General features: G+C 34.5%; 2 protein-coding genes and 1 long non-coding RNA gene across 3 annotated transcripts; 2 read left to right on the top strand and 1 right to left on the bottom strand.

Moving 5' to 3' along the window:
* Nucleotides 1–3,169: 3,169 nt before the first annotated feature.
* On the bottom strand, nt 3,170–6,752 carry LOC149405436 (luminal-binding protein 5). Its single transcript, XM_089607180.1, has 8 exons — nt 6,482–6,752; nt 5,618–5,885; nt 5,315–5,529; nt 4,974–5,216; nt 4,412–4,891; nt 4,174–4,328; nt 4,009–4,091; nt 3,170–3,917 (listed from the first exon to the last, which is right to left on the bottom strand). The coding sequence occupies exons 1-8, from the start codon at nt 6,537–6,539 to the stop codon at nt 3,404–3,406; spliced, it is 2,016 nt and encodes a 671-aa protein (XP_089463306.1). The 5' UTR covers nt 6,540–6,752; the 3' UTR covers nt 3,170–3,403.
* A 2,891-nt stretch (nt 6,753–9,643) lies between these two features.
* Nucleotides 9,644–13,020, top strand: LOC149405435 (beta-amylase 1, chloroplastic-like). The gene is made up of 4 exons (XM_089607178.1): nt 9,644–10,297; nt 11,187–11,397; nt 11,484–11,600; nt 11,979–13,020. Exons 1-4 carry the CDS (start codon nt 9,780–9,782, stop codon nt 12,768–12,770), a joined length of 1,638 nt encoding a protein of 545 aa, XP_089463304.1. The 5' UTR covers nt 9,644–9,779; the 3' UTR covers nt 12,771–13,020.
* Nucleotides 13,021–22,975: 9,955 nt separating this feature from the next.
* Nucleotides 22,976–24,218, top strand: LOC149405434 (uncharacterized). The gene is made up of 3 exons (XR_016295439.1): nt 22,976–23,209; nt 23,366–23,421; nt 23,628–24,218. It is a non-coding gene; the product is annotated as an uncharacterized LOC149405434 (long non-coding RNA).
* Nucleotides 24,219–25,648: the final 1,430 nt, after the last annotated feature.

The raw sequence follows: 25,648 nt of genomic DNA, 5'->3' as shown, positions 1-25,648 counted from the left end.
AAACGATTACTTGTTTGTGGCTAAGTGTCACAAAATCATCACAAGTCGTCGGAGATCCATAACCCATCACACCTTATTGTCCTGAGTTATCAATGTCATGCTTACCACTTAAATATGGGCTTGTGGAATGAAATGCATTTCCATTTTCACGAATTCTGGGTTTTAATTGGAAGGAATTATTCATTCCAGTGTTCACCGAAATTCCATTGGGTTTGGAAATAGAATTTTCATTCCAAGTATATGGAAATGAATTTCCTTCCGATCATAAGATTTTTTTTTTTTTTTTTTGCACAATTTAGAGCCGTTGGATTTGCAACAGTCACAAATCGAACGGCCCATAATTTTTTTAAAATATTAAAAATAAAGCTTTATTATACATGCGGAAGAAATCATTTCCGCTGGTGGAAGTCGACATCCGCTCGTCTAATAGAAAGAAATCTTGTCACTCACGTTTTCCCACGGAAAGAATCATTCCGCTCGAATTTCAAGGCCGAAAGGAAAAGATTTTCATCCTTATTCTGTACCATAAGCCCAAGTTTATTACCACTTGATTTATAGTATTTAATAATAGGGCTTGAATTAGGGTTGTATAAAAATGGGAATATAACACATTTATACCATGTGTTTTAGTGAAATGTCGACTTTAACCTTTGGTTTTCAAAAATGTTGAAATCATACATTCTGTTTAACTAAAATTACGAAATCATACCCTGAAACGGATAATAGTGTCACAAATCTCTCTTTCATTGATATAAACTCTTATATAAGAAAAACATAATCAAATCCAAAACAGTATCCTAACTTTCAAATTTCCAATTTTGAAATAAAAATAGCCTTAAATTGAAATTAAATAATAAAATTCATATCTCCCAATAGATGACTTCATTCTGTGTTCGAATTGCAATTCTGAATCATGGGTTCTCTGTTCGAATATGTAATTTTGATGACTATCAACTTCGATTTTTACCCTTTTGCATTTTTTTGCGTTTTTCACGATTAAGAGGCTGTTGTTTATTTTTTGGTTTTTAAATAAATTACATATATGACGCGAATGAATAAAGATAATTGGTGTTTACATATAAATATTATAGTCAACGTCAATGAAAAGTCAATAAAAAGAAGATTTGTGGCACTGTTATCCGTTTCGTGGTATAATTTCGTCGTTTTAGTTAAACAGATGGTATGATCTCGACATTTTTGAAAACCAAAGATTAAACTCGACATTTCACTAAAACACATGGTATAAATGTGTTATTTTCCCTATAAAAACCAGCTGAAAATCGGATTAACTAATAAATGAACTAATGTGAAACTAATATTTTGTATTGATCTAATTTTTAACAAGATTTATTGATTTTTTTTTTTAAAGTTATTTTCTCTCTCCATAATACTTGTTATTGGTTCTCCATGAAACTTGTTTATTATGTCGTTGAACATTGCTAAAACTAAGTAATTAGTCTGATGATATTGTTGATTGCTGCTTACGTTGCTATGGTGAACCGGTGTGTATTTATTTTTCTAGTTTGTATATGTTTAACTTTGTGACTCTATGTACAACAACTGTATTCATGTTGCTGGTAAATTGTGTTGCTTTGTTGTTGATTGATTATACAATATTATCTTCTTCTTTTTTTAGAAATAGTGTATAAATTAGGGGTTGAGAATAATTTTTTGAAGGCTAAACCGGTCCAATTACCTTTCAAAATATTTAAAAACAAATAATTCAATTCAATTATCGAAATTAGTTGAAACCGAACAAAACCGATCTAATATCACCCATAGCTCGAATCCAATTTAATATTTTCTGTATTTTTTTTTAAGTTTGTGTATTTACGTTTGTTTTTAAAGCATTGGTGTACATGTAATGTGATTAATTTGAATTATTTAATAGTTCGTTAAATTTTGTAGTTTCTTTATTATCATTAAATTATAACATATGATGGTTTGCAATGTTTTGTTTTTGTCCATACCAACTTGTCATATGGTCGATCAAATAAAAAAATCTGCGATAAGATCCATTTCGGCTTGGGATTAACACTTTTTGATTCATTACGTTGAAGTATGCTTAGCAGGCGTTCAAGAAAGCGACATGCTACTAATTAAGTACTTGATCGACACCAAATTAGCGAAATTGGCTCAATTGATCGCGGACTCCAAAAGCTCATTGTCCATTACGACACTCTGAAACTCGGCATTTCCAATGATCGATCAACGACCACTCTGAAACTCGCACGGAAAACGAGTTTGACTTTCTTCTAGACCATACATTGGAGACAATTGGATCGGGAGACCACTCTTTCGGGCCTTTCCGAGGGCATGAATAAGAATCATGCCATTGCCAACTACAAGAGGAGATTGGCAAATCCAAAGATCCAAAATATAGAATCCAAGTACACCTTAGTGTGGACTATGCACATGAACCGGATAGGATGCCTAGTTGGTCAAGGGAAAAGACATAAAATTATGAACAAAAAAAAGTTCTAATATATATTTCAAATTTTCAACTAGCTTCACTATCTATTATACTTGTATATAGCATTTTGTTTACTAACAATAGATTTGTTTTATATAGATCTCCTTGTGTATCCCATGCCGAAGATAGATCCATTATGGCGCTTAGGGCGAAACCAAATCATTACGCTGGTTATCAATTGTAGGCATATCTTGAATACAATGTAGTAAAAAAAAATTATCCACATAATCACACGAGTATAGAATGGGTTTCATACAGAATTAGAATTCAATATTTATACAATAGTAGTTATATATCTTAAGTTCGTTTACGTTGGATTTCTTGCAGCTACTAATCAATGAAATTTTGTGGTTAAAAAGGAAAAAAAATTATAAACAAAAAGAAGAAGTATACCACTATTCATACCTATGGACTTATATGGGACAATTTGCTAATATATAATTTTTGTTTTAGCAGTTCCAAATTTTACGAACTGAAAAACAAAGGCCTACTATTGTCTGTCACTGCTCACCATTATCTCGACATAATTAATACAAATCATACGACGCTATCAGGTTACAAAAGAGACATTTTTCTCTAGGCATAACCTGAAAATGACATATTCTGGTAGAACTAGGTCAAAGAAAGATCAAGATACATCAAAATCCCACCATCCCCATTAAGAAAGATAAATATACCATAATTACGAGAGGAAGAAAATCAAAGAGGATAACAACTATATAAGTATTAAAAACAAGATTCTCTCAATTACTGTATCTGCATCTCAAAAGAAAAGAAAAAACAAAAGAGGGGATTTGGAAAATTCTGAACTCCCCAAAATTTTTTGAACCATATCACGGAAAATTACACTAAACAAAAAAGAAAAGAAAAAAAGTCTAAAGTCTATGTCCTCCTCATAATCAATGGAAAATAATACTCATATATTTATATCTAGAGCTCGTCGTGCGACTCGTCATCGTCGTCGGCCGAGTCACCACCTGCGCCGGCGCCACCTGGCGCTCCTCCGGAGCGCTGGTACACGGCGGTTACGATGGGGTTGCAGACGGCCTCGACCTCCTTGAGCTTCTCGTCGTAGTCCTCTTTTTCGGCGCTCTGGTTGTCGTCGAGCCACTCGAGAGCCTCTTTCACGGCCGTCTCGATCTTCTCCTTCTCGTCCTCCTCGAGCTTGTCGGCGAGCTTGTCCTTGTCGGAGACCTGGTTCTTCATGTTGTAGACGTAAGTCTCGAGGCCGTTACGGGCGTCGATCTTTTCCTTGACCTTCTTGTCCTCCTCCGCAAAGTCCTCGGCTTCCTTGACCATACGGTCAATCTCTTCCTGTGAGAGCCGTCCTTTGTCGTTCGTGATCGTGATCTTCTCGGATTTTCCCGTGCCCTTGTCCTCTGCCTTGACGTTCAAGATACCGTTCGCGTCCACCTCGAATGTCACCTCGATTTGAGGTGTTCCTCTGATACATATATCAAACACAGAGTTTAGTATGATATTATAAGGACTATTTACTGAGAGGAGGGTAAAAAAAATAAAAATAAAAAACCAACCTTGGGGCGGGAGGGATTCCGGTGAGATCGAATTTACCGAGATTCCTACAGTCCTTGGTGAGACTCCTCTCACCTTCATACACCTGAGCGATGGAAAAGAAGATTAGTATAAGATTAATGGCGGTAATAGAGCAAACTAGATGGTGAAGAAGAAGAATACGGTACCTGGATTGAGACTGTGGTCTGTTGATCCTGGTAGGTTGTGAAGACCTGGGACTTCTTGGTTGGAATGACAGTGTTCCTTGGGATCAATTTGGTCATGACTCCACCGACGGTTTCGATACCGAGGGTCAAAGGCGCAACGTCCAGGAGAAGGATATCTGTTGCAACAATGGAGGGTTAAGTAATTGAACTGAAATCTAAAGGGTATATAAAAAAATAAAATAAAATAAAAATTATATACCTTTGGTTTCATCACCACCCTCTCCGCTGAGAATGCTTCCTTGTACGGCGGCACCGTAAGCGACGGCCTCGTCGGGGTTCACACCCTTGTTAGGCTCTTTGCCATCAAAGTAGTCCTTGAGAAGCTGTTGAACCTTTGGGATCCTGGTACTTCCTCCGACGAGGACGATCTCATGAATCTGGCTCTTCTCCAAGCCAGCGTCGTCCATGGCCTTCTTCACGGGCCCCATGGTCTTCCTGAACAGGTCGTTGTTCAGCTCTTCGAAACGGGCTCGGGTCAGAGGCTCCGATAGGTCGACGCCGTCGAAGAGGGACTCGATCTCGACACGGATCTGGTGCTGGCTACTGAGCGCCCTCTTGGCTCGCTCGGCTTCCCTCCTCAACTTTCCAAGGGCTCTCTTGTCCTTTCCAATGTCCTTTCCGTGCTTCTTCTTGATCAGCTTGATGAAGTACTCCATGATCCTCTGGTCAAAGTCCTCACCTGCGAAATGATTGCTCAAGCGATTTAAGCCCCAAGTGTCGAAACGGGTTTCGATTAAAACGTTATTTTAGCTTTTTCTTACCTCCCAAATGAGTGTCACCGTTCGTGGCAAGAACCTCGAACACACCATTGTCAATGGTCAAGATACTGACATCGAAAGTTCCACCTCCGAGATCAAAGACAAGGATGTTCTTCTCTCCTCCTTTCTTGTCCAAACCATAGGCGATAGCTGCGGCGGTCGGCTCGTTGATGATCCTGGCAACGTTCAGGCCAGCGATGACACCAGCGTCCTTGGTCGCCTGTCTCTGAGCATCATTGAAGTACGCTGTTCAAATGACAACACAAGAAACTCACATTTAAGTCCTTGGTGATTAAGAGATAGATGTAAATATTCAAACTTCATAGACTCGGTTTTTTCCTCACCAGGAACGGTGACAACCGCGTCCTTGATTTTCTTTCCGAGGAAAGCCTCGGCGGTTTCCTTCATCTTAGTCAGAATCATGGCGCTGATCTCCTCGGGGCTGAAAACCTTGGTCTCGCCATCCTTGATAGCGACCTGAATGTAAGGCTTCCCATCCTTGTTGACGATCTTGTAAGGCATGAGCTTCATGTCCCTCTGAACCTCTTTGTCGTCAAACCTACAAAAGCAGTTTAAACATCACATTCAATACCTTCTCTTAAAAAATTTGAACACGAAAAAATCAACAAGAAGTTGAGATGTATTACTTTCTTCCGATAAGTCTTTTGACGTCGAAAACAGTCCTCTCGGGATTCACAGCCGCCTGGTTCTTCGCTGCCTCACCGATCAGCCTCTCGCTGTCGGTGAAAGCAACCCACGAAGGGGTTATACGGTTTCCTTGGTCATTGGCTATGATTTCCACATGACCATTCTTGTAAACACCAACACACGAGTACGTTGTACCAAGATCGATACCGATAACAGTTCCCAATTTGGAAGTTTCCTCTTTCGCAATCGAGATTGCAGAAAGACATCCTGTTAGCAGAGATTCCACACATTAGTACCATCATAACATAATCTTTATGCCCACGCATTTAATTCAAAACCGAAAACTAACCATTTAAAGTTCAGTCAAAGCAACTAACGTACTATCCTAACCATACCTCATCATTAGCATAATATCATAAAGGCATTAACAAACAGAATTTATAAACTTAGGAATATACGATGTCTCTTTTCAATAGTATAATTTGTGTTATCAACCGAATTGACAAATTTGTTCAACCGATGCCGATCTACCCCTCAATAACATAGACATACACGTGACCATTAATATGAACAGAAGCTCAAACGATTATTCAGATCTAAAGCTTCACGAAGTTAATCATTTGAATAATATCAACATAAAACTACCATTCTAATATTTCTTCCGAGCGAGTATGACAAAATAAACTAATCTACTAATCAAATGAAGAAAAAAAAAAAATTGCAATGTCAGTAGATTATAAAAGATCTGGATCATTTAGCTAACACTGAAGCTATCAAAACAAATACAGATCTATCGCATTCTAAATCAAATTCAAAACTAATATCCAACTCAGATCTGAGCAATGAGGGACTAAAACACTAACCGAAGCAGACAATAGCGAAGACGATGAGAGAATCGCGAGCTCTCCAAGAGCCGGCCATGGCGATCAAAGCAACAGCCAACGAATTCTTCCAAGTATCTCTCTCTCTCTCTTAGGGTTGCGATTCAATAAGCTCTTAAATGTGACTCTGGTTTCGTTTTCCTCGGCTTCGTTGTTGTTAATCTTCTGAATGAAAACGCGCGTGCCTTGGAAGGCTTATATAGAGCCTTTTACGTCTAAATTCCGCTAATAGCACTCGATGCTAACACCGGAATCGGACCGAGTAATTTCGAGAGAAACATGTCATCGATCGTGACGTGGACCAATCATATTTCGAGATCGCATACCTCCAGCCAATGAGGTCGTGTCTATTGTTGGGATAATCGTGGCCGTCCGTTTAAATTTTTTCCACGTGGCAGTTTCTAGAGTCTTCCAGGTATCTCCGCTGATGTGGCAATCAAGTAACTACCTTCTCGTTCAAACGCGCGTCACTCGACCAATAAATTTCGAGAAATATATGGCATATTAATGTTTGGCTTTCCTTTCTCAATTGGTTTTTAGTTTAATTTTTAATTTTTTATATCTATTTTATTTTCTTGACGACATGTTTTAATTAAATTATTACCATTTTAATTTTAAGATTATTATAATTAAAAATATAAAATTCTTTTTTGCTTCTCGAATTGATAATCACCAATGACTATAATGTTGTCGAAAACCTAATTTTTTTAATGGTTAACAATATGCTGCGTAAGCTCGTAATTCATCGCACCTCTACAATTAAGTTTTATTTTGAAATTTAAATATAGCAAGTCACAATAAAATGTTATTATGTTTTTATGATATTATGAAGCTCTACTCACTACTATTATATCAAAATTATTGTCATCAAAATATGTGTTTTTACAGTTCGATTTGGTCCAAAATATGTCTCCAAATTATATAGGACCAATAATTTAAATGTTATTTTCGATGCCGTATCGAGTTTCCTAATTAACGAAAAATCGGCACGTCGACAAAAAACCGAACAGAAAAAATGTGGAAAATGGCAAATAAAATGTCATTTTCAAATGACGTTTTCGATTAAAAAATCGACGTGCCGATGGAAAATCGAACGGAAATAATATTGTATGATATATTAAAAATATAATGCATAATTATATATATATATATATATATATCAATATGTATCTTTTGAAATTTTAAACTTTAAAAATATATTCTATTTAATATCTATAGATTTAGTACGGATTTATATGTATTGGTGTTTATTTTTCTATTGGGGGTAATATGTATAATAATGTTTTGGGTTTAATGTTGATGTTGGACTTCGTCCTCCATCTGGCGCACAAAGGATTTGGCCCAGTACAAGTTAATTTGGCCAAACTCATACTTTTTATCTTTAGCAATATTAGTTAGTGCACCAGCCAGTCAACAGGATCGATTTACAGCTCGAGATAACCGCCTCCTGAAGACCCGGATATTCAGAGATCGTCAGCCAGATCAATCCACAACCGCCTCTCGCACGAATAGGTCTCTCACGACAGGTGTCCCGATATACAGTAGTGAGTTCCAACTCATACATGAGGTGTCACAAACAACTTGCAGCTCACGATCTCGTTTTCTCATACTATAAATATACGACAATTAGACCCAGTTTGGGCACATTACTTTCCAGTTATTATCTTTGTTATTGAAATCTCATTTTGTACTGCTTACAAGCGATCTTAATACAAACTGCCCCGAGCTATTTTTACACTCTATTTTTCGTCTTTATTTTAATTACGCATTTAATTTATAGTTCTTCGAGAGATCGAATTTAGTCTTGTTACGGAGAATTGAAGCTCATCTATAAATCTAAATCGACCTATTTTTAACCACAAATTTATCGTGGCTATTTTTGTGTGATTTATCGCATCAACATTTAATACCTATAATAATTTTTATGGGTTTAATTGTAAAAATAACAGTTTCATTAGTCCTTCAATTATTCGGTTTACACTTTTATGGTGGTTTAATATTAAAAAAAACGATTACTTTTATTTAGTTATTTAAATTTGCTTTTATTTATTAGGCTCGAGTACATATTTTGGTATTATTGTAAGTTACAACTTGTAACTGGTATTTAAAGCTAAATATTCGGTTAACAACAAAAAAAAAAAAATTTAAATAAAGGCAAAGCCTTAATTTATCTTAGTCTCTCCAATACACACTCTCTCAAAGAAACTATGGGCACACAAAAAACAAAAGGACAAAAATAGAGATTTTTTCTCACGTTCTCTAAAAAAAAAAAAACTAGAGCAGAAGTGAAGAAAGAAGAGAAAAATAATATCTTCTTTGACACATTGAGAGAGGGTAAATGGGAAAATGAAGAAAAAACAAATATTCATGCTGACACTTCTACTCCTACACGGCAAAGAGAGAAAAGGCATAACTCTCTCTCTCTCTCTCTCTCTCTCTCTCTCTCTCTCTCTCTCTCTCTCTCTTCTTCTTCTGCTTCTGCTTCTGCTTCTACCACCATTGTGATTTTTTTTCCCCAAAAACTAAGCTTCAAAGTTCAAACTGAAAAAAAAAAAATTTAGAAACGAAAAACGGTGTATTCGTTGGTCGCTCACGTTTTGGAGCGGAACGACGCGTGATTTCAACGAATGTCAAACGACATTCAACGAAGAAACGATAAATGTTTTCGTCGGGGTCGCTCACGTCTCGACAACGGCATCGCGCGCCGAATTTCGTCGATATTTAGAACCTTGAATGGGACTATTTCGAACGATTTAATTTTTTTACCAAATAGTTTTAAAAATCAAATCAAACTAGACTAAACTATTTAAGACCGATGATGAAGACATTGTTCTTTGTATTTTTTTTTTGTTATAATATTATTTTAAGTCTTCGTTTTCAGACTTGTCGACAATAATAAACGACAACAATAAAGAATCAAAATAATACTCGCAAAAATAAAAGCAGGTTTAGGTTTACATGAATAGACTTGCAGTAGTTTGGTAGGTATTCCAAGCATTATTTTCAAAAGGAGATGTTTAAGGAATTATGTACGCAGTTTGATTTGCGAAATTTCCCAATTCGATCGACGCACTCTTATTGGGCCTCTAAGTTGAGCCCATGAATTATATTGAATGGAAGACAGTGATCCCCGTTGTCCCTGTCCGAGGGAGCTTAATCAGCTCTCCTTATTCTTACAGTATCACTGTCTCCTTCAATCTCCCAGAAAAGAAAGATAAAGAAAAAAAAAAACAAAAAAAAAGGATTTTTTTTTTCATTTTCCTAACCCTAACCTATATCAATGGCGGTCGCGTCTCCGCCGTGGACTCCGAGCTTCTCCGCTTCATTCTGCGCCGAGTCTCATCACCTCCGCTGCCGCCTCCACTCTCTCCGGCCGCCGAAACGCCGATTCGCCGCCTCAGTGCGGCTCAACATGTCATCCGCCTCCGGCGCCGACGGTTCCGTCTCGCCGGAAGACGCCGGATATGTCCATCACGAACTCTTCCACGGCCTACACTCGCCGCAGCGCCGCCGGAGAGGATCGCCGGTGTTCGTCACGCTTCCGCCGGACGCCGTTGGCCCGGCCGGAAAGGTGCGGCGGATCAGGGCGACCGCGCAGTCGTTCCGAGCTCTGGCCGCGGCGGGAGTGGAAGGCGTGGTGGTCGAAGTGTGGTGGGGACTGGTGGAGAGGGATCGGCCTAGGGTTTACGATTGGCAGGGCTATTTGGAGATCGTCGCGCTCGCGAGGACGTTCGGATTGAAGGTTCGTGCGGTCATGGCGTTTCATCAGTGTGGTATTGGACCCGGTGATCCACATTGGTAAGTCTAAATTTTTGGTTGTAGCTTTCTTCATTATTTAGTTCTTTGTGATTGTGATAGTTAAAGATTCAGGCTAATAGAACTGTTTTTTTTTTCTTCTTCTGATTCTGTTTGGACGAAACAGCTTAGTACATGTAAGTTTAGCAAATGTTAAGTTTCCGAACGCTAGTGTATAATTCGTTTGTTTGAATTTGATTTTATTGTATACATTTCGGTGTTTGGTTTGTGATTCATTCATACTTGCATGTTTTTTAATTTGGGTAGAATTGCTGCTTTTGCACTTTCTGTTAAATTGTTCCATCGATCGCTTTTTTTTTCCTCCTTATTAACAAGGCCGCTATGCCTACAGGTTGGTCAAAAAACGTAAAGAAGTTTCTTTTGGTATTTGGATAGGATTAGTATTATTGACATATTGATAGGCTTCTGCTTGAAATTGATAGAATAGATTGTCATTCTATTTCAGGAAATCTTAAAAAATAGATTACAATACCGCATGTTTATCCAAGAACGACAACCTTTGTTTTTTCGTTGTGATTTCATAAGCATGTCTATACTTGACTACTGTATTTAGGTATATCTGATCTTTGCTGATAGCCGATTTCCCTAATTTTACTTGGAACGTCGGTGCTAGAAAGAAAGTAGTTGAATCTTTTGCTTTGAAACGACCTCAGTGGAACTAATCGGTCTAATCTAACAGCTTTTGCGTCTAGATCTATTCAACTATTTTCTCATAACCCGTTGTCATCGAGCAACTTTGGACACTGATAATTGAATTGTAGAATATCTATCTATATATCTCCTGGATGGTATTACATTTTTTTATACCATGGCTGTCGAATATCTATAACGGTTCCTTTGTGAACTGAATCCTGCAATCTTTCTATCGAAGGATTCCTCTTCCCCTGTGGGTTCTTGAAGAGATCGACAAGGATCCAGATTTAGCGTATTCGGATAGATTCGGTCGGAGGAACATGGAATATATCTCCCTCGGATGTGATCTTTTCCCCGTTTTGCGCGGCCGTTCGCCAATCCAAGCATATACCGATTTTATGAGGCATTTCAGAGATTCTTTTAGACCTTTCCTTGGCACCATCATTACAGTAAGACAAAGAAAGTTATCTTAATTCCTCACGACCATTTCAAAATATTACAAATTTTAAATTAACTGTTTTTTTTTCACTTGCAGGGAATTCAGGTGGGCATGGGTCCCGCCGGGGAATTACGGTTCCCTTCATGTCCTTCCCAGAAGCTTTCATGGGCTTGGCGTTCCCGTGAGCTAGGAGAGTTTCAGTGCTATGATAAGGTAAATGAGGAAGAATATGCAAAATAGTCACTCAAAACTAATTGAGTGGCAACAGCCAAAATTTGCGTCTATAGCAAAATAGCCAAAGTTGCAAGTTTTTTTTTTTTTTTTTAGGAAAATTTGCTGAACTTTGACACTGTCAATAAATTTTTGACATCATGAAGAGGAGATTTTTTTTTTTTTTTTTAAACGTTGATTATTTTGCTAATTTTTAGACAACCATTGGCTAGTTTTGCAAATTCATTCGTTTCAATTCGCTATTTAGCTAGAGCACCCAAAATCAAAGGTAAATAAGAAACATAATCGCCTCTTCTTCAAACTTTCACATTTATAATGATCCTAATCAAATTTAATATGATGCTTTTATAAATCTGCCAGTATATGCTTGCTTCTCTGAATTCATGTGCAAGGGAGATCGGGAGGCTAGAATGGGGAAACGGAGGACCCATCGGGAGTAGCAATTTAATGCAGAATCCCGAGCAGACCGAGTTTTTCAAGAGCGACAACGGAGCTTGGAACACACCGTACGGAAAGTTTTTTCTCGAGTGGTACTCGGGTTTGCTTCTCCTCCACGGAGAGAGGCTGTGCATGGCAGCCGAGACCGTTTTCAGGGGCACGGAGGTAAATACGTCCGGAAAAGTGGCCGGAATCCACTGGCACTACGGGACGAAGTCTCACCCCTCGGAGTTGACCGCCGGATATTACAACACCGCCACCAGGGACGGGTATCTTCCGATCGCCCGCATTTTCGGCCGGTACGGCTTTACTCTGTGCTGTCCGTGCTTCGAGAAGAGAGACTCGGAGGAGAGAGAGCTGAGCCCCGAGAGCAGACCCGAGAAGCTTCTCGAGCAAATCCTATCGGCCGCGAGGCTGTGCGACGTGGCGGTCGAGGCCGAGAACTCGGCCTCGGATCTGGACGACACGTCGTTCCAACAGGTCGTGAAGATGTCGAAGTTCTACTCCGAGTCAGAGGGTTTGGTCAAGCCGTCGTTTTCGTTCAACTTCGTGAGGATGGACAAGAACATGTTCGAGTATCGGAATTGGGTCCGCTTCACCCGTTTCGTGAGGCAAATGTCCGGCGCCAACATTTTCCGGGCCAAGCTGGGCTTCCATCGCTTTCTAACTTCCAGGTCAGATGTGAGAGTCGGGTTTTCTTTTGCTTATTGTTAGAAAAACTCAACAAAAATACTTACACCACAATTTCGTGTGAATAGATATTGTTATCCCATGTGTAGTAGCAATGCATCGCCTCATTCTAATTGAAATGTAACGAATCGCCTTCCTGATATTTTGAAAATGGTCGGCTTTCAATCTATATTTACACTATAATTTTTTTTTTTTTTTTTGGGTGTAATTTACTCTGTTTTCAAAGAAGCAAGTTTATTAACTTGTCACGTTCAGAATGAATGGAACTTTCAGTTTCTTTGTTATTGATTATTTTTTTCCCTGACATTTTTTTTGGTGATAATATTGATTGAACAAGGTTGGTAGGATGAGAATTATTACATTGGTTGAGGACATAAAAATCAAACTAATTACAGCTGATTGGGTCGTTGCATGGAAGGAAATAATTATGTCGATTATTTAAAGTAAATAAAAGGTGTAGCCTTTTATGATTGGAAGTTGGATTTCAGTATTAAAAATTACACCATCTGTTTAAGTATTTTTTTTTTAATAAATATTTTATATATTTAATTCAAATCATATAAATAAAAAATATGTTTTTTTTTTTTTTTTGGATTTCGTAGATATCTTATATTGAAATCATTAGGATATCTAATGAGCTAAATATCCGGATAATAATATCATTGACATTATATTTAACACCTATAAAATTTATGTTTTCTTTGTTTTCGCAAATACTATCTTTCCTTTATAGTAAAAGGTGATGCTGAGAAGAAACTTGTTTTTTAGCTTAAATAAGAACATAATAGGAGATGTACACAAAGAATAAATAGTTCTCATAATAAATAGGAAATGTACACAAAGTTTTGAAATTGAAATTAGGGGAACGACTTTCTGTGAGAGACCGATTCCACTGTACACTTGGCGGGTGGGATTTATTTTGAGAAAAAAAAAATTGGGGAGTTTTGGTTGGTGAGAAAAGAGAGTGAATGAAATCCAAAAAATGAGAGCCAAAAGAGAAAAGAAAGAGGTGAGGGTAAAATTGTATAATAAAACTTCTCCCTCCTGATTTTACTATTAAAAGCGCCAAAATTATGTTTTGGTTTATTTTGGTAAGAAATACCGAACCACTGCTAGTGTTAGTTTCATAATAAAAATGAAAATTAAGTATTGAAATTGAAACAATTTTGAAATTGAAACAATTTTGAAATTGAGGAAAAAAAACCTTGTACAATTGAGAGAATAGAAATACACGCTATTTTTTTTCAAATAGATGTTTTTAAGAGTGTTTTCTTAACCTAATCACTCTCGCTTGGGCGAGCTTTGAGTTTTGTTTTGTTTGTTAATTTTTTTTTTTTTTTTTTTTTTAAGATTGAGCTGGAAACAAGAAAAATGAATTAGGCAAAAACATAATCATGTTGATGTATTTCTAGACTTAAAACGATTTCAAATCCACTATTTATTTACCTCTATATAGTGGGGTACAATCTTATCTTCTCCGTATATATTAGACTTCCCCCAAAATAAAGCTCTAATTGTTTATTGAAAGATTATGCTGACTTTTTGTGCCACACACACTCTCTATAGTGCTCATCGTTATCAAGTGATGATATCGTTGTTGAGTTGAGAGTCGCATTGGACGGTGTTTTACAGCACATGCATTAATGGCAGACACGGCAGAGCAAAATAACATGCAATTTGTTTGTTCAACATGCTGACGTATAATATTATATAATTTTGTTGATGAATTGACTTTTCTCTAAATAAATAAAGTTGAAATTTTGTGATGTCAGATGTGCTATTTCACTTCCGAGGCTCGACCGTTCTCAAATCTCAACTCAACCACTCCTCTTTGCTCCTCTCACCATTCCACTGCTACTTTATAAGAAGTGCATATTTAATACTCTCTTAAATTATTCCAAAAATATAATTATTTTTTGTATTGTTTTTTCCATTATCCAATTTAAGCTATTTATTAAAAAAAAAAATTACAACAAATATAAATGGAAAAACTGTTTTTAATGACATATTATCATATTTTTGAAATAAATAACTTCTATTGGATAATAGAAAAAACACTCACAGATGATCATACTTTTGGAATTATCTCATAAAAAATAATCGATGGAATATTTCCTAGTCATATAAATCTCAAATAACCACAGATTTGCCATGAGGCACTGTACTATTGGAGATTAGTTCCACACACGAACCTGAACAACAATTATCAATCCACGATTAATTAAATTTTGCAATACAAAGGTAAGAGAGGAGACAAGAAAAAACCTCCTCACGCACTTCACTAGCAATATTTTGCAATTATGCTCCACGATTTTCACCTATTATAAACACCCTTATTTTACTTATTTCATTTTTCGTCAATTATAAGATTAATCTTACTTAGATCTCTGTTGTATTGGCCTTATTTTAGTTAGCATACACATATTTTTGCCTGAGATAGTTTTCTATACAATGTTTTGTCATTAATAGTCATAATCTTAATTAGTGTATATTTATATTACTATTTTAAGACAGTTACCAATATTGAATTTAGTTGGAGCCATGCCATTCTCAACTATAAACTGTTAGAATAAATTATCACGTTTTCATGATATGTTGCGAGTCCAAATAAAAAAAGAAAATAAAAACAAATAGTTGTGGACGATTTTCCTTTACATATGGAAGCCCTACAAATATACGTCCATGATCTTCAATATATGACATTAAAAAGCTAAGTGACTAATCAATATCCATGAAGATGATGAAGCAAGCATTCAAAATGAATAGTATTTGTTAGGGTTCATTAGGTAAATAGCTAGCCACATTTACAGTTTGACATTGCTAAATAAACAATGTTTCGTAAATCTTAGGTAAATAGCCACATCATGTATTTACATGTATAAATTAACGTAAATATTCCTTTTTTATTTCAATGAAAGGGTAAATCAGGTATGTCACGTCATCATTATGACTATTTATTTAAGATTTACGAAACGTTGGTTATATATCAATTTCAAATATTTTAGCTGACTAATTACCTAAATTTTGTTTTATTTGTTATTAGGTCTCTCTAGTTAGTAGTGGCTTTGACTATCTGACTGATATCTTATCTTATATCCAGCAGATAAGATGATGTGGAGATCTTGTTGTTTGATCCATATTGACAATGAAAAGGTCAATAAGTTATTAGACGGACCGAGTGATGTCTAAAACATAATGGATGTTTTGTGTTTTCAACCACTATTAATTTCATATTATAGACGTTTGTGTGGTGCTTAGTGACCTAAAAAGAAGTTGTTTTTGGGAATTATGATACGTTCTTATTGATTTATTTAATCAATTTCTTTTAGCGTTGTTCTTTTGTAAAATGAAACGACTCCTATTATATTTTGTGTAGTGACTAGCGCGAACGAACAACATAAACGAGACATAGATATTATGCTTTTCATCACCACATCGCTCTATCGTGATTTTTTTTTAACATGCATTATGGAAATTATAGTGGGATTATTTGTGATAGATGGATGATGAAACTGCATAGGTGGGTCGTGGGTGATATATATACACATACACATGGCTTGATCCTAGGCATGGGCATTTTTGTGTGATTGTGATGGTGACAAATTCTTATCCTAACTAAATTCTGATGTCATGATCAAAATTAATGCCCATGGAAACAAAAAAAAAAAAAAAAAATTAGAGTGTAAGATAAGGTGGGGATTAAAAGTAGGGGCAATTGAGTTAGTAACTCAATAGCTCACTTTGCTTTTAAAAAATAGTTCAAATTTTATTTTATTACAAAAATAGCTCATCAGGCCGAAGTTAATTAAATTAATTGTTCAGTTTATAATTACATAATTTTTTCCCCTCGACTTTTACACGTGTAACGACATTCCTCTTCAAGTCTGAAAAATAGCACTCATGCCCTTGTAATCTTGCATCGATGATATTGTGCCCCATCTGTTAATATTTGTTGACATTCTGGTCACGTGGTATACACGTGATGATTTTGTCAAGGGTAGATTAATAAAGCCCCGAAATCTGATTTGGTATTCGCTTCAACAAAGAAAATAAATTCCACAACTACTGTCTAAGGATACGACTAATTAAAAATTAAAGAAAAGCAAAAAAATAAATTATGATGTAGCAAGCTTCCGAGAGTGCGCGCGTCTTCCTCCTTTGCCTCCGCCTCGACGCGACAGACGTCACTCCTTCAAGAGCCGGCGAGACGTGGATTTGGATTGGTCGGGTTTCCAGCGAGCTTTAGTGGTGATCATGACGGCGTCGTACTCGGACGGGCTTGACTCCGAGTGATAATCAGAGCTCTAGGTTGGGCGTTCTGTTTCTCTGTTATAGGTGGCTATAGAGGAGCCCATGTTGGTGCCGTTTTCAGGTAGTCGCGTCTGGCTCCGGTGACACTCGTTTGACGTCACCAATGATTTTTGTGGTGTCTGGCTCTTCTTTGCTCTGACAAGAGTGATGCAGCCCAGCCATATTGGAAAGGCTCTGAATGGCATTCGGGGAGTGATGTGGCTGGAGGAAATGCGTGAAGTTAGGGGTAGCTATGGGGTTTTTTTGTTTCTTTTTTCTTTTTCTCGCAGTGTGCTAAACTTTTATTTTTAGTGTCCACCACTTAGGGTGGTTTTATTTTTAGTTCTATAGATGGTTTAGTTCACCATTATAGTGTTTTGGAGTAGTGCTCGTTTGGTTTTATGGCTTTAAAAAAATGTTGTGATTTGGAAAGCCAGTTTTAATCCAAACTTGTCCCATGTATTTTTGAGGTTTGCTTAGGTTTCGAGCTTTGGTCTATTTTGACCGTGCTAATTTGGATCGTTCAAAGATTTGCAAAAGATCTTTGTTGAAGGGGTTTAAGAGAGTTCTTGACGAGTTATATCATTACTTAAATCCTTTCTTATCTCATTTGTTTTTATATGACTGTCTTCTGCTTCTCATTTTCATTTCAAGAATTTGATTGTTATATGAGGTATCGATCTTTGTCTAAAATCTCTGTAAGGCCGTAGCTAATTCTGTTTTGTTAATGAGATTTTCTCTTAAAAAACTAAGAAAAAGCAAAAAAATGTACATAATTGCCACAACGTGTTCTTCTTTCTCTGGTTTACTTTTCTCTCACTTGTACAAATCAATGCACAAAGGACTATTTAAGTGCTTTAACGTACTATTTTCATAGTAATACAACTTTAAACCTCTATTTGTTATTAGGTGTGCTCTTATTGTTCTGAGTATTTTCACGCCAAACGAGTAAGAGTATACACCACCCCGTCCATTATATTATAATATTTAGCCCAATGTCCACCACCTATTATTATTATTATTATTATTATTATTTAATAATTCAATTTTATATCATACATCATATCATCAATTGCATTAAATCATTAAGCACAAATAATAATATATAATTTTCAAACAACAATACTGCGTTTCCAAGTTAAGTCATTGAGAATCACCTTATTATTGTTTAGATGCTCACCTATTAAGTATTAACACTTAAACTCGAGAATATAATAAAGTTGTGGAATAACGTGCCATTAATGTCTCAATTACGTTTTCAAATTATAAAATAAAACAAAAAAAGTGACACTAGAGTAGACTAATGACCATAAAACGGAATAAAATGTCAATATAACTAATGCACTAATGAACACATCAGATGCTTCATAAAATCCCTTCGGTCGATCGGCTAATCAATTGGACATATATTGGGTTTGGCTTGAGCGAGGTTAACAAGAAAACTGGAAGAATTTTTATATATAGTAAAAGTAAAAAAAAGCGGAATGCAAAGTAAGCTCGGGGCTATTTATTGTAATCACTCAGAGTAATACAATGATTTGAATTAGGATGTAAAGAATGCAAGATCGTAGAGTAGGAAAGAAGAACAAAAAAGTAACGTGTCCGACATAGGTCTAATTATCTTATATTTATAGTACTAGAGAGGAGATTGCGAGCTTCGGGTTACGGGTGACATGTCGTATGTCAGTTGGAGCTCACTAATATGTTCCGAGGCACGTGCCATTTGTAGACTTATTCGTATAGACAGCGGTTACAGATCGTCCGGGCTGATTGGCCTCGTATTTGCGAGTTTTCAGGGAGCGGTTATCTTGAGCTGATATTTGAATCTTTTATCGGCCTGGTGCTATTCCAGGACCTGTCATCACAAATTCATGGGCTTGGACCCAACTTCCCTGTGTTGGGCCGAATCCCTCTTTTGTTATCTTGAGGATGAAGTCCAACAGCAACAAGTACTTAGATGTTTTTTTTATTATAGTTCTTTTGTGTGTAGTTTTTGTTAGTATATCAAGTTTCACAATAAATTCATGAGTTAGAGCGTAGATGAGAAAATCGCGTCATTTAGGAAATCTTCAAATCATTTTGGATGAGTTTAGGACCTCGTCAATTTTTAAAAGCACGAACGCCTCACACTTAACTTGGTGCGAAATGCGCTTGTGCTAAAATTGGCAATTTCATGTTTTGTAGTTTTTGGGCAATTTCTCACTTCTATTCCAAGTTTAAGGCCCTTTTTGCTTAAAAAAAATACCCTACATAAACTGTAACCTCGAATTTTAGTACAAGTTTTGAATCTTTCCCTTAAATAGAGTTTGAGCTTAGTGTTTTGTTATAATTTTTGAGAGCTTTTCAAGAAGAAAACATGTGGCCAATAAGTCCTCAAGTATCTTCATCAACCTTCGATAGTTCTTTTTTCTTTTCCCAAGCTATTTACTTTATTGTAATTTAGATTTTTGTTGAACCTCATCTTCATTAATATGAATTTGTTTTTACTTTCTCAAAATTATCATTTTATTGATTATTGTTTGTTTATTTGTAATTATCAATTCGATTATGGACTAAGTACTTTGTAGGATTACGATGCAGCCGAGATCTTGATGTTCCCCATTAATCAAAATATTCCAACATCAACAATAAGAAATTGATAGCTTAAGCGTGGTCATCTTTTTTTTTTCTTTTTTTTTTCTGTTAGGGTTTTGATATAAACAAGATAAATATTAATCTACATAACAAAGTTAGATATTATTCTATCTGCAAGGATTTAAAAAAAAAAAAGAAGAAGAAGAAGCTTGCTGGCTCGCATATTCGATTATGCACTAAATATGTAGGCGCAAGAAAATTAAAAAAGAAATAAGATCACCATAAGAAAGAATATATAGCTAGGGTTCTGCCGCAAGCTCATGAAGAAGACAACTCCTTATTGGATGCATGAAAAATAAGTAAACAAAAGTCATGGGAAAAGAAGTCGATAAGGATGCATAACATAATTTAATATATAAATGAAAAGTAAAGTTCAATAATAAAAAAGTTAGGAAATTCAGTTTTATTGAGAAGAGCCTGGGACAAGCGTTGTTGATTAATATATTTAGATAAATTATTATGCCTTGTGTTATAATGTCTGCCGACAACCTCAAGCTGTGCAAGCAAACACAAGAGACTGGAATCTTAATCATTTTTATAGCTTATTTTAGTTGGAGATTAAGGGCCACCATTAATAACAAATAATCCTTATTCCTTACATGGTTTACATTAAGCATAAAAATACTTTATCCAACTCAACTCCACCATATACATCACATTTAATTGAATTCTATATATACATGCGTGATGTGCGTGTTACATACATGTACACACAGGGACAAAGCCAAGATTTCAACTTAGGGGGGCTAATTTGTAAAAAAAAATTCAGGGGGGCTAATTTATAAATTTTAAGGGTAAAAAATTGTAAAAATAAAATAAAAAGTGGGTAAAAAGTGCAAATTTTTTTTTTGAGGGGGGGCTATAACCCCCCTGAGTTCAAGCTGGCTTCGTGCCTGTGTACGCATATACTTTACCATACTTATTAAGATAAAACTATAATAATCCAAAATTTAAAGATATTGCGTACACTTATTTATTTATTTATTTTTTAAGATTTTACTTAATTATTTAGCGAGCTACCTATTGGCATTTATACGACCAATTTGACCTTATAATTTAAATTTTTAGCCAAGTTAGCCTAATATTAGTGTTTCAAAAAACAAAGTTAGCCTAATATTAAAAAAATAGCCACTAGAAACAACATATATATATATATATATATATATATATATATATATATTAGTATTCAACATATAATCATGCAACAATAAAATCCCTTTCCTAAGTAAAAAAATCATCATTATATATGATAATTACCTAATTAGTCTTGAAAAAACTCATGTAGGGATTCTGTATATTTTGAATTTGATTAACTTTGGTTAATTTAATTTACTATTATAATTAAATTAATTTACTTAAGAAAGATGTCAATTGCGAGTAGGAAGATTAGAAAAAAAAAGGAGTTCGATTTAGATTAATTATGATTGACTTTATTTATATTAATCTATTACGATGGTCAATTTAATTTACTTGAGAAAGCTGTCAATTGTGAGCATGAAGTTCAATCAACAGAAAAGAAGAAAAGTTATATTTTAATTGGAATACTGAAACAAATTATCTTCAATATATGTAATAGTATGGATACATTTTTTTTAGTTGGATTTATATAGATTCTTCGGATTTAAATTTAAGATATATTTTAAGTTAACTAGATATTATTATAACTCGTGAAAGAAAAATTAGGACACAGTTTGGCATCCATGAAGAGTGGGTACAAGTTAGGTCCATATACATGGGTTATATTCTTAAGGGAAAAAAGTTGATTTTACTTGATGCTTTTAAGTTCATAATTGAGTAATGAGAAAAGCTTAGATATATGGAAAATTGTGATAATTAGGAGTGATCGTAGGAAAGAACTTTAATTTTAACTCTTGCATTATTGAACAAGTCACGAGTAATTCAACTAAGAATGTTATTCACGTTCCAAGCAAAAAAAAAAATAAAAAAAAATAAAAAATTATTCATGTACGTAAAATATAGAAAAGACGAAAGAAAGATTTGTAAAATTTACTTGAGCGGTTGAGGATTTATAATATTTGAAAAAATTGTTCTCAAATACTTGGAAGGAAAGTCAAGTAGCCATCCTAATCACCATAAATTTTGCTGTTCTCTTGAATTCTTGAAACATTAGCCAGTTTGCAATCTCAAAGTTTCCAGTGATTTAGTTCGTACGTATATTAATTTTCGTTAAATTAACCGATAAATTTTGGGTAAATAAGCTATAGATAGCATCCTTATATACAATATTGTTGATATGCAATCTCGATTATTAACACTAAAAAGCAGACGTTTGCTCCGTTAGCTTGAACGATCGAGTCACTCTTAGAATCCACGTAACTAATTGGAACTATCAAACACGCTAGGGTTTTTGGTGTAAACACTACAATGTCCAACTCCATAGTAATTTTTAGTGAGAGAGCAATAGTGATTAGTTTCCGTATAATTCTAAATTCAATAAAAAGTTATCTTGCTTCCGATGAGAATTAGAGTATTTATAGGAGTCAGTATAAGTCATGTTTAGGCCACATAGTGGGTCGATGACACTTGTCAATGAGACAGCCTTGTTAGAGCCTCGCTGCGAGAGCCGAGGCTCTCCTTTACCTTTATTGGGAGACAATGGAGATACTGAGTGAAGTGAAAGGGGCGAGAGCGGGACCATGCATAGAGCAGGTCTGACTTAAGAAATTCCGAGGCCTAAAGCTAAATTTTAATTTTGGGTTTTTTTTAATGAAAATAATTATAATAGGTTTTGTTAGTTTTGTTAAAATGGTTGAACAAATTGTTGTGTACATAAGAACGAGTTTTTATGTGCATCAAATTTTGTGTGGCCTATAACTATTCGAAATTGTTGCCGTTTTTTTAAATGTTTCGTCATTTTTTTCTCCTAGATGGTAATGATATATATATATATATATATATATATATATATATATATATATATATATATTTTTTTTTTCTTACCACCCTATATATAGTCTATTTTCAACACCTTATACATGAGGGATTGTAGGCCATGAGACTTTAAATGGAAGGATACCTAATTAATACGTGAAAATGACCATCTGGTGTGCCCTAATAGTTGCATTAGATAAATTAGGTATATAAAAAAGAGGTGTGAATTCCAAAAGGCAAACAGAAGCCACAAACTAAGTGTGCATTGTCTCTTTATCTCTCATATATTTCTTTTTTGATGTATCAGAAATTTGGTGCATGGTTGACTTTGGGTGGGGGGACTAAATTATGTGCAATGGATATTTTGAAAAAACTATATTGCCATAAAGCTTCTTTGTGGAGAGAGCAATCATGATAAGCTGTTTTGGCTCTATTCCCTTCCCACTCAACATAAAAGAAGATTACTCTTCCCATATTTCTATCCATATCAACATTGTTGAAAAATCTGATTCAACAAACTTTGCAAAGCTTTAGTGAGAAAGAAAAAAAAAATAATTCATCCACCAATAATAATATCATGCTTAAGTTTCAGAAGATGATCAGGATCTTGATTCTCGTTTCTCTTCTTCTCAGCTCCTCCATATCAGGTACCATGATTTTTGCGGTTAAAAAAATTATTTATTTATTTTATCTGGTCATTTGAAATCTATGAAGTTGACAAATATATATAGTTAGATCTAGTTCTACCATTTTTATTTATCTGATAAAATGTCTAAATTATGCTATCCAACTTTGCATTTTAGGTGGAGGTGCTGATAATTTCTATAATAAGGGAGCCGATCGATCACAAGATCATGAGGTAGTAATTGATAATTATTTATTCAGTTTTAATTATAAATTAATTATTGAGATTTTGACGTATAGACGTTACGTCAGATACATATATTTAATCTGTCACAAACTCTCAATAATTCAGATTTATTGATTCAACTTATGAAATTATATGTCTCCCATATGATCTGCTGACTTTTATTTATATATATGTATATATATATATATATATAGGTGATCGTGGTTAAGAATGGAAGAAAGCTTTTAATGAATCTTGATCATGCAATGCTGGATTACCAAGACCCGGGAGCCAATCCGATTCATGACCCGAAAAAAGGGAATTAACTGATTATCTTCGTGATCAGATATATATATATATATATATATATATATATATATATATATATATATATATGATCTGATTAAATAATAATATTCGATCCTTGGCGAGGGAGAGTGCGAAGAAAACCTATCCAGGAGAAGATACATATATATATATATATATATATATATATATATAATGATTAATTATATATATATATATATATTCTCATTTTAATATTATATATGGATAAATTGAGTTTTATTGGTGATATTATTATTGAATTAAGAGTGTTATTGAAGTAACAGTTGTGTGTGCATTATTTCCCATGAATGAGTTTGGTTGGTATATTATGATATTCATTGGTGTGGAACTGTATATATAGATATGTTTTGATGATCAACTCTTGGACTCGTGTGTGTGTGTATATATACAGAAGATATTGCATGTATTATATATATAATTATTATTTTCTTGTAATCTGATTATATACAATCTTGCCAGTTTTACTCTCTCTCTCTCTCTCATTAATTATTTGATAATAAGGTTAATCAAGGGACATACTACTCTCAGCTCTTAGTATTATTAAAGCTGATGATAGTTAAGTACTACAAAAAGCTGTATATCTACGTATATCCTTTGGTTATATATATATATATATATATATATATATATATATATATATATCTGCTTTCAAGAGTAAATTTTTTAATTCTACATGCATGACCTGTCCTAAAAAAACCGTATCAAAGATCAAATTTATGAGAGAATTCTTGCATATCGTTTTCCTGCTACTACTTTTTTTCAATTTTTTCTTCTGATAATAAAGACTTTCTCAGCCAAAAAAAAAAAAGAAGAAAGATTACATCTCCTATCGAATTTGTTAAGTGACTGATGGCCTATAACCCTATATAAGTTTGGTTAATTATGCACGATCTTGTGTTAGGAGTTAGGACTTAGGATAAGAATTCTAACAAGATAGGATAAATGAAATTAATGAAATGAAATAATAATAAGAATTAGGTCTACAAATCACACAATTTGTAATCCACTAATATATATATATATATATATATATATATATATATATATATATAATCACAAAGAAAATTTACATGTAATATAACAAATTTTTAATGTGTAATTTAAATTAATTATTATTTAATTAAATATACCACTTCAAATAATCATAGAGATGATCATCATGCGTAAAACATGTTATATGATCATTTAGCAAATTTAGCGATATATAAGATATTAGTTTCAAATTTGAAAATCTTGGCTCAAAATTGTTTGAGGTTGCAGCATCAAAACTTCAAAGAACATTGATCATATACGAAAAATAATCTCAAAACTAATCGCCAATAAATGTAGAGATTTGTAACTAAGCAGACCACTTTAAATATGTGATTTTGGATCTAGCCTATTTTTGACAATTTTTAGGGATATAGCCAAATGGTTTATGTGACAATGATTAAGGTCTGATTTGCCCTTATTTATTAACAAATTCGTCACTTTCTCTCTCCTATTTTTTTTCAAATAATTTTTTTTGCATCAAAACTTCAAAAATTCGTATCTTTCTCATACGAACTCGAAATTGAGTGATTTCAGATCCTACAAATTCGTGGCGTCGAAATCTTCAAAAATAGACCCATTGTGTTTGATGAAAAATTATGCTTAATGCATCATATTTACGTTTCCATTTATTTTTTTGATAATTTCAAAAAATTTCAGTTATTTCCATATTTAAGGTAGTAACGTGATTTTTCTACATCTATGATATTAAACATGAGTTTTCATCAAACACAATAGATCTATTTTTGAAGATCCCGGCGTCACGAATCCGTAGGATTTGGAATCACTCAATTTCGAGTTCATATGAGATATATATGGTTTTTTGAAGTTTTTATGTAAAAAAAAAAAGTGCAGGAAA

Source organism: Urtica dioica, chromosome 2 (assembly GCF_054948205.1).
Source record: "Urtica dioica subsp. dioica isolate 48M chromosome 2, U.dioica_male_clone48M_v1_H2, whole genome shotgun sequence".
NCBI classification, from domain to species: Eukaryota; Viridiplantae; Streptophyta; class Magnoliopsida; order Rosales; family Urticaceae; genus Urtica; species Urtica dioica.
The sequence above is the reverse complement of the archived record's forward strand: the minus strand, read 5'-3'. Positions and strand labels throughout refer to the sequence as shown.

Bases quoted from the DNA above. Each gene is read 5' to 3' on its own strand.
- LOC149405436 (XM_089607180.1), bottom strand. From the start codon at position 6,539: ATGGCCGGCTCTTGGAGAGCTCGCGATTCTCTCATCGTCTTCGCTATT. The intron at 5,217-5,314 runs GTGAGGAAAAAA...TCATTTGAACAG, and splicing joins CGCGGTTGTCACCGTTCCTG to CGTACTTCAATGATGCTCAG. The intron at 4,892-4,973 runs GTAAGAAAAAGC...ATCATTTCGCAG, and splicing joins CGGTGACACTCATTTGGGAG to GTGAGGACTTTGACCAGAGG.
- LOC149405435 (XM_089607178.1), top strand. From the start codon at position 9,780: ATGGCGGTCGCGTCTCCGCCGTGGACTCCGAGCTTCTCCGCTTCATTC. The intron at 10,298-11,186 runs GTAAGTCTAAAT...TTTCTATCGAAG, and splicing joins GGACCCGGTGATCCACATTG to GATTCCTCTTCCCCTGTGGG. The intron at 11,601-11,978 runs GTAAATGAGGAA...TAAATCTGCCAG, and splicing joins AGTTTCAGTGCTATGATAAG to TATATGCTTGCTTCTCTGAA.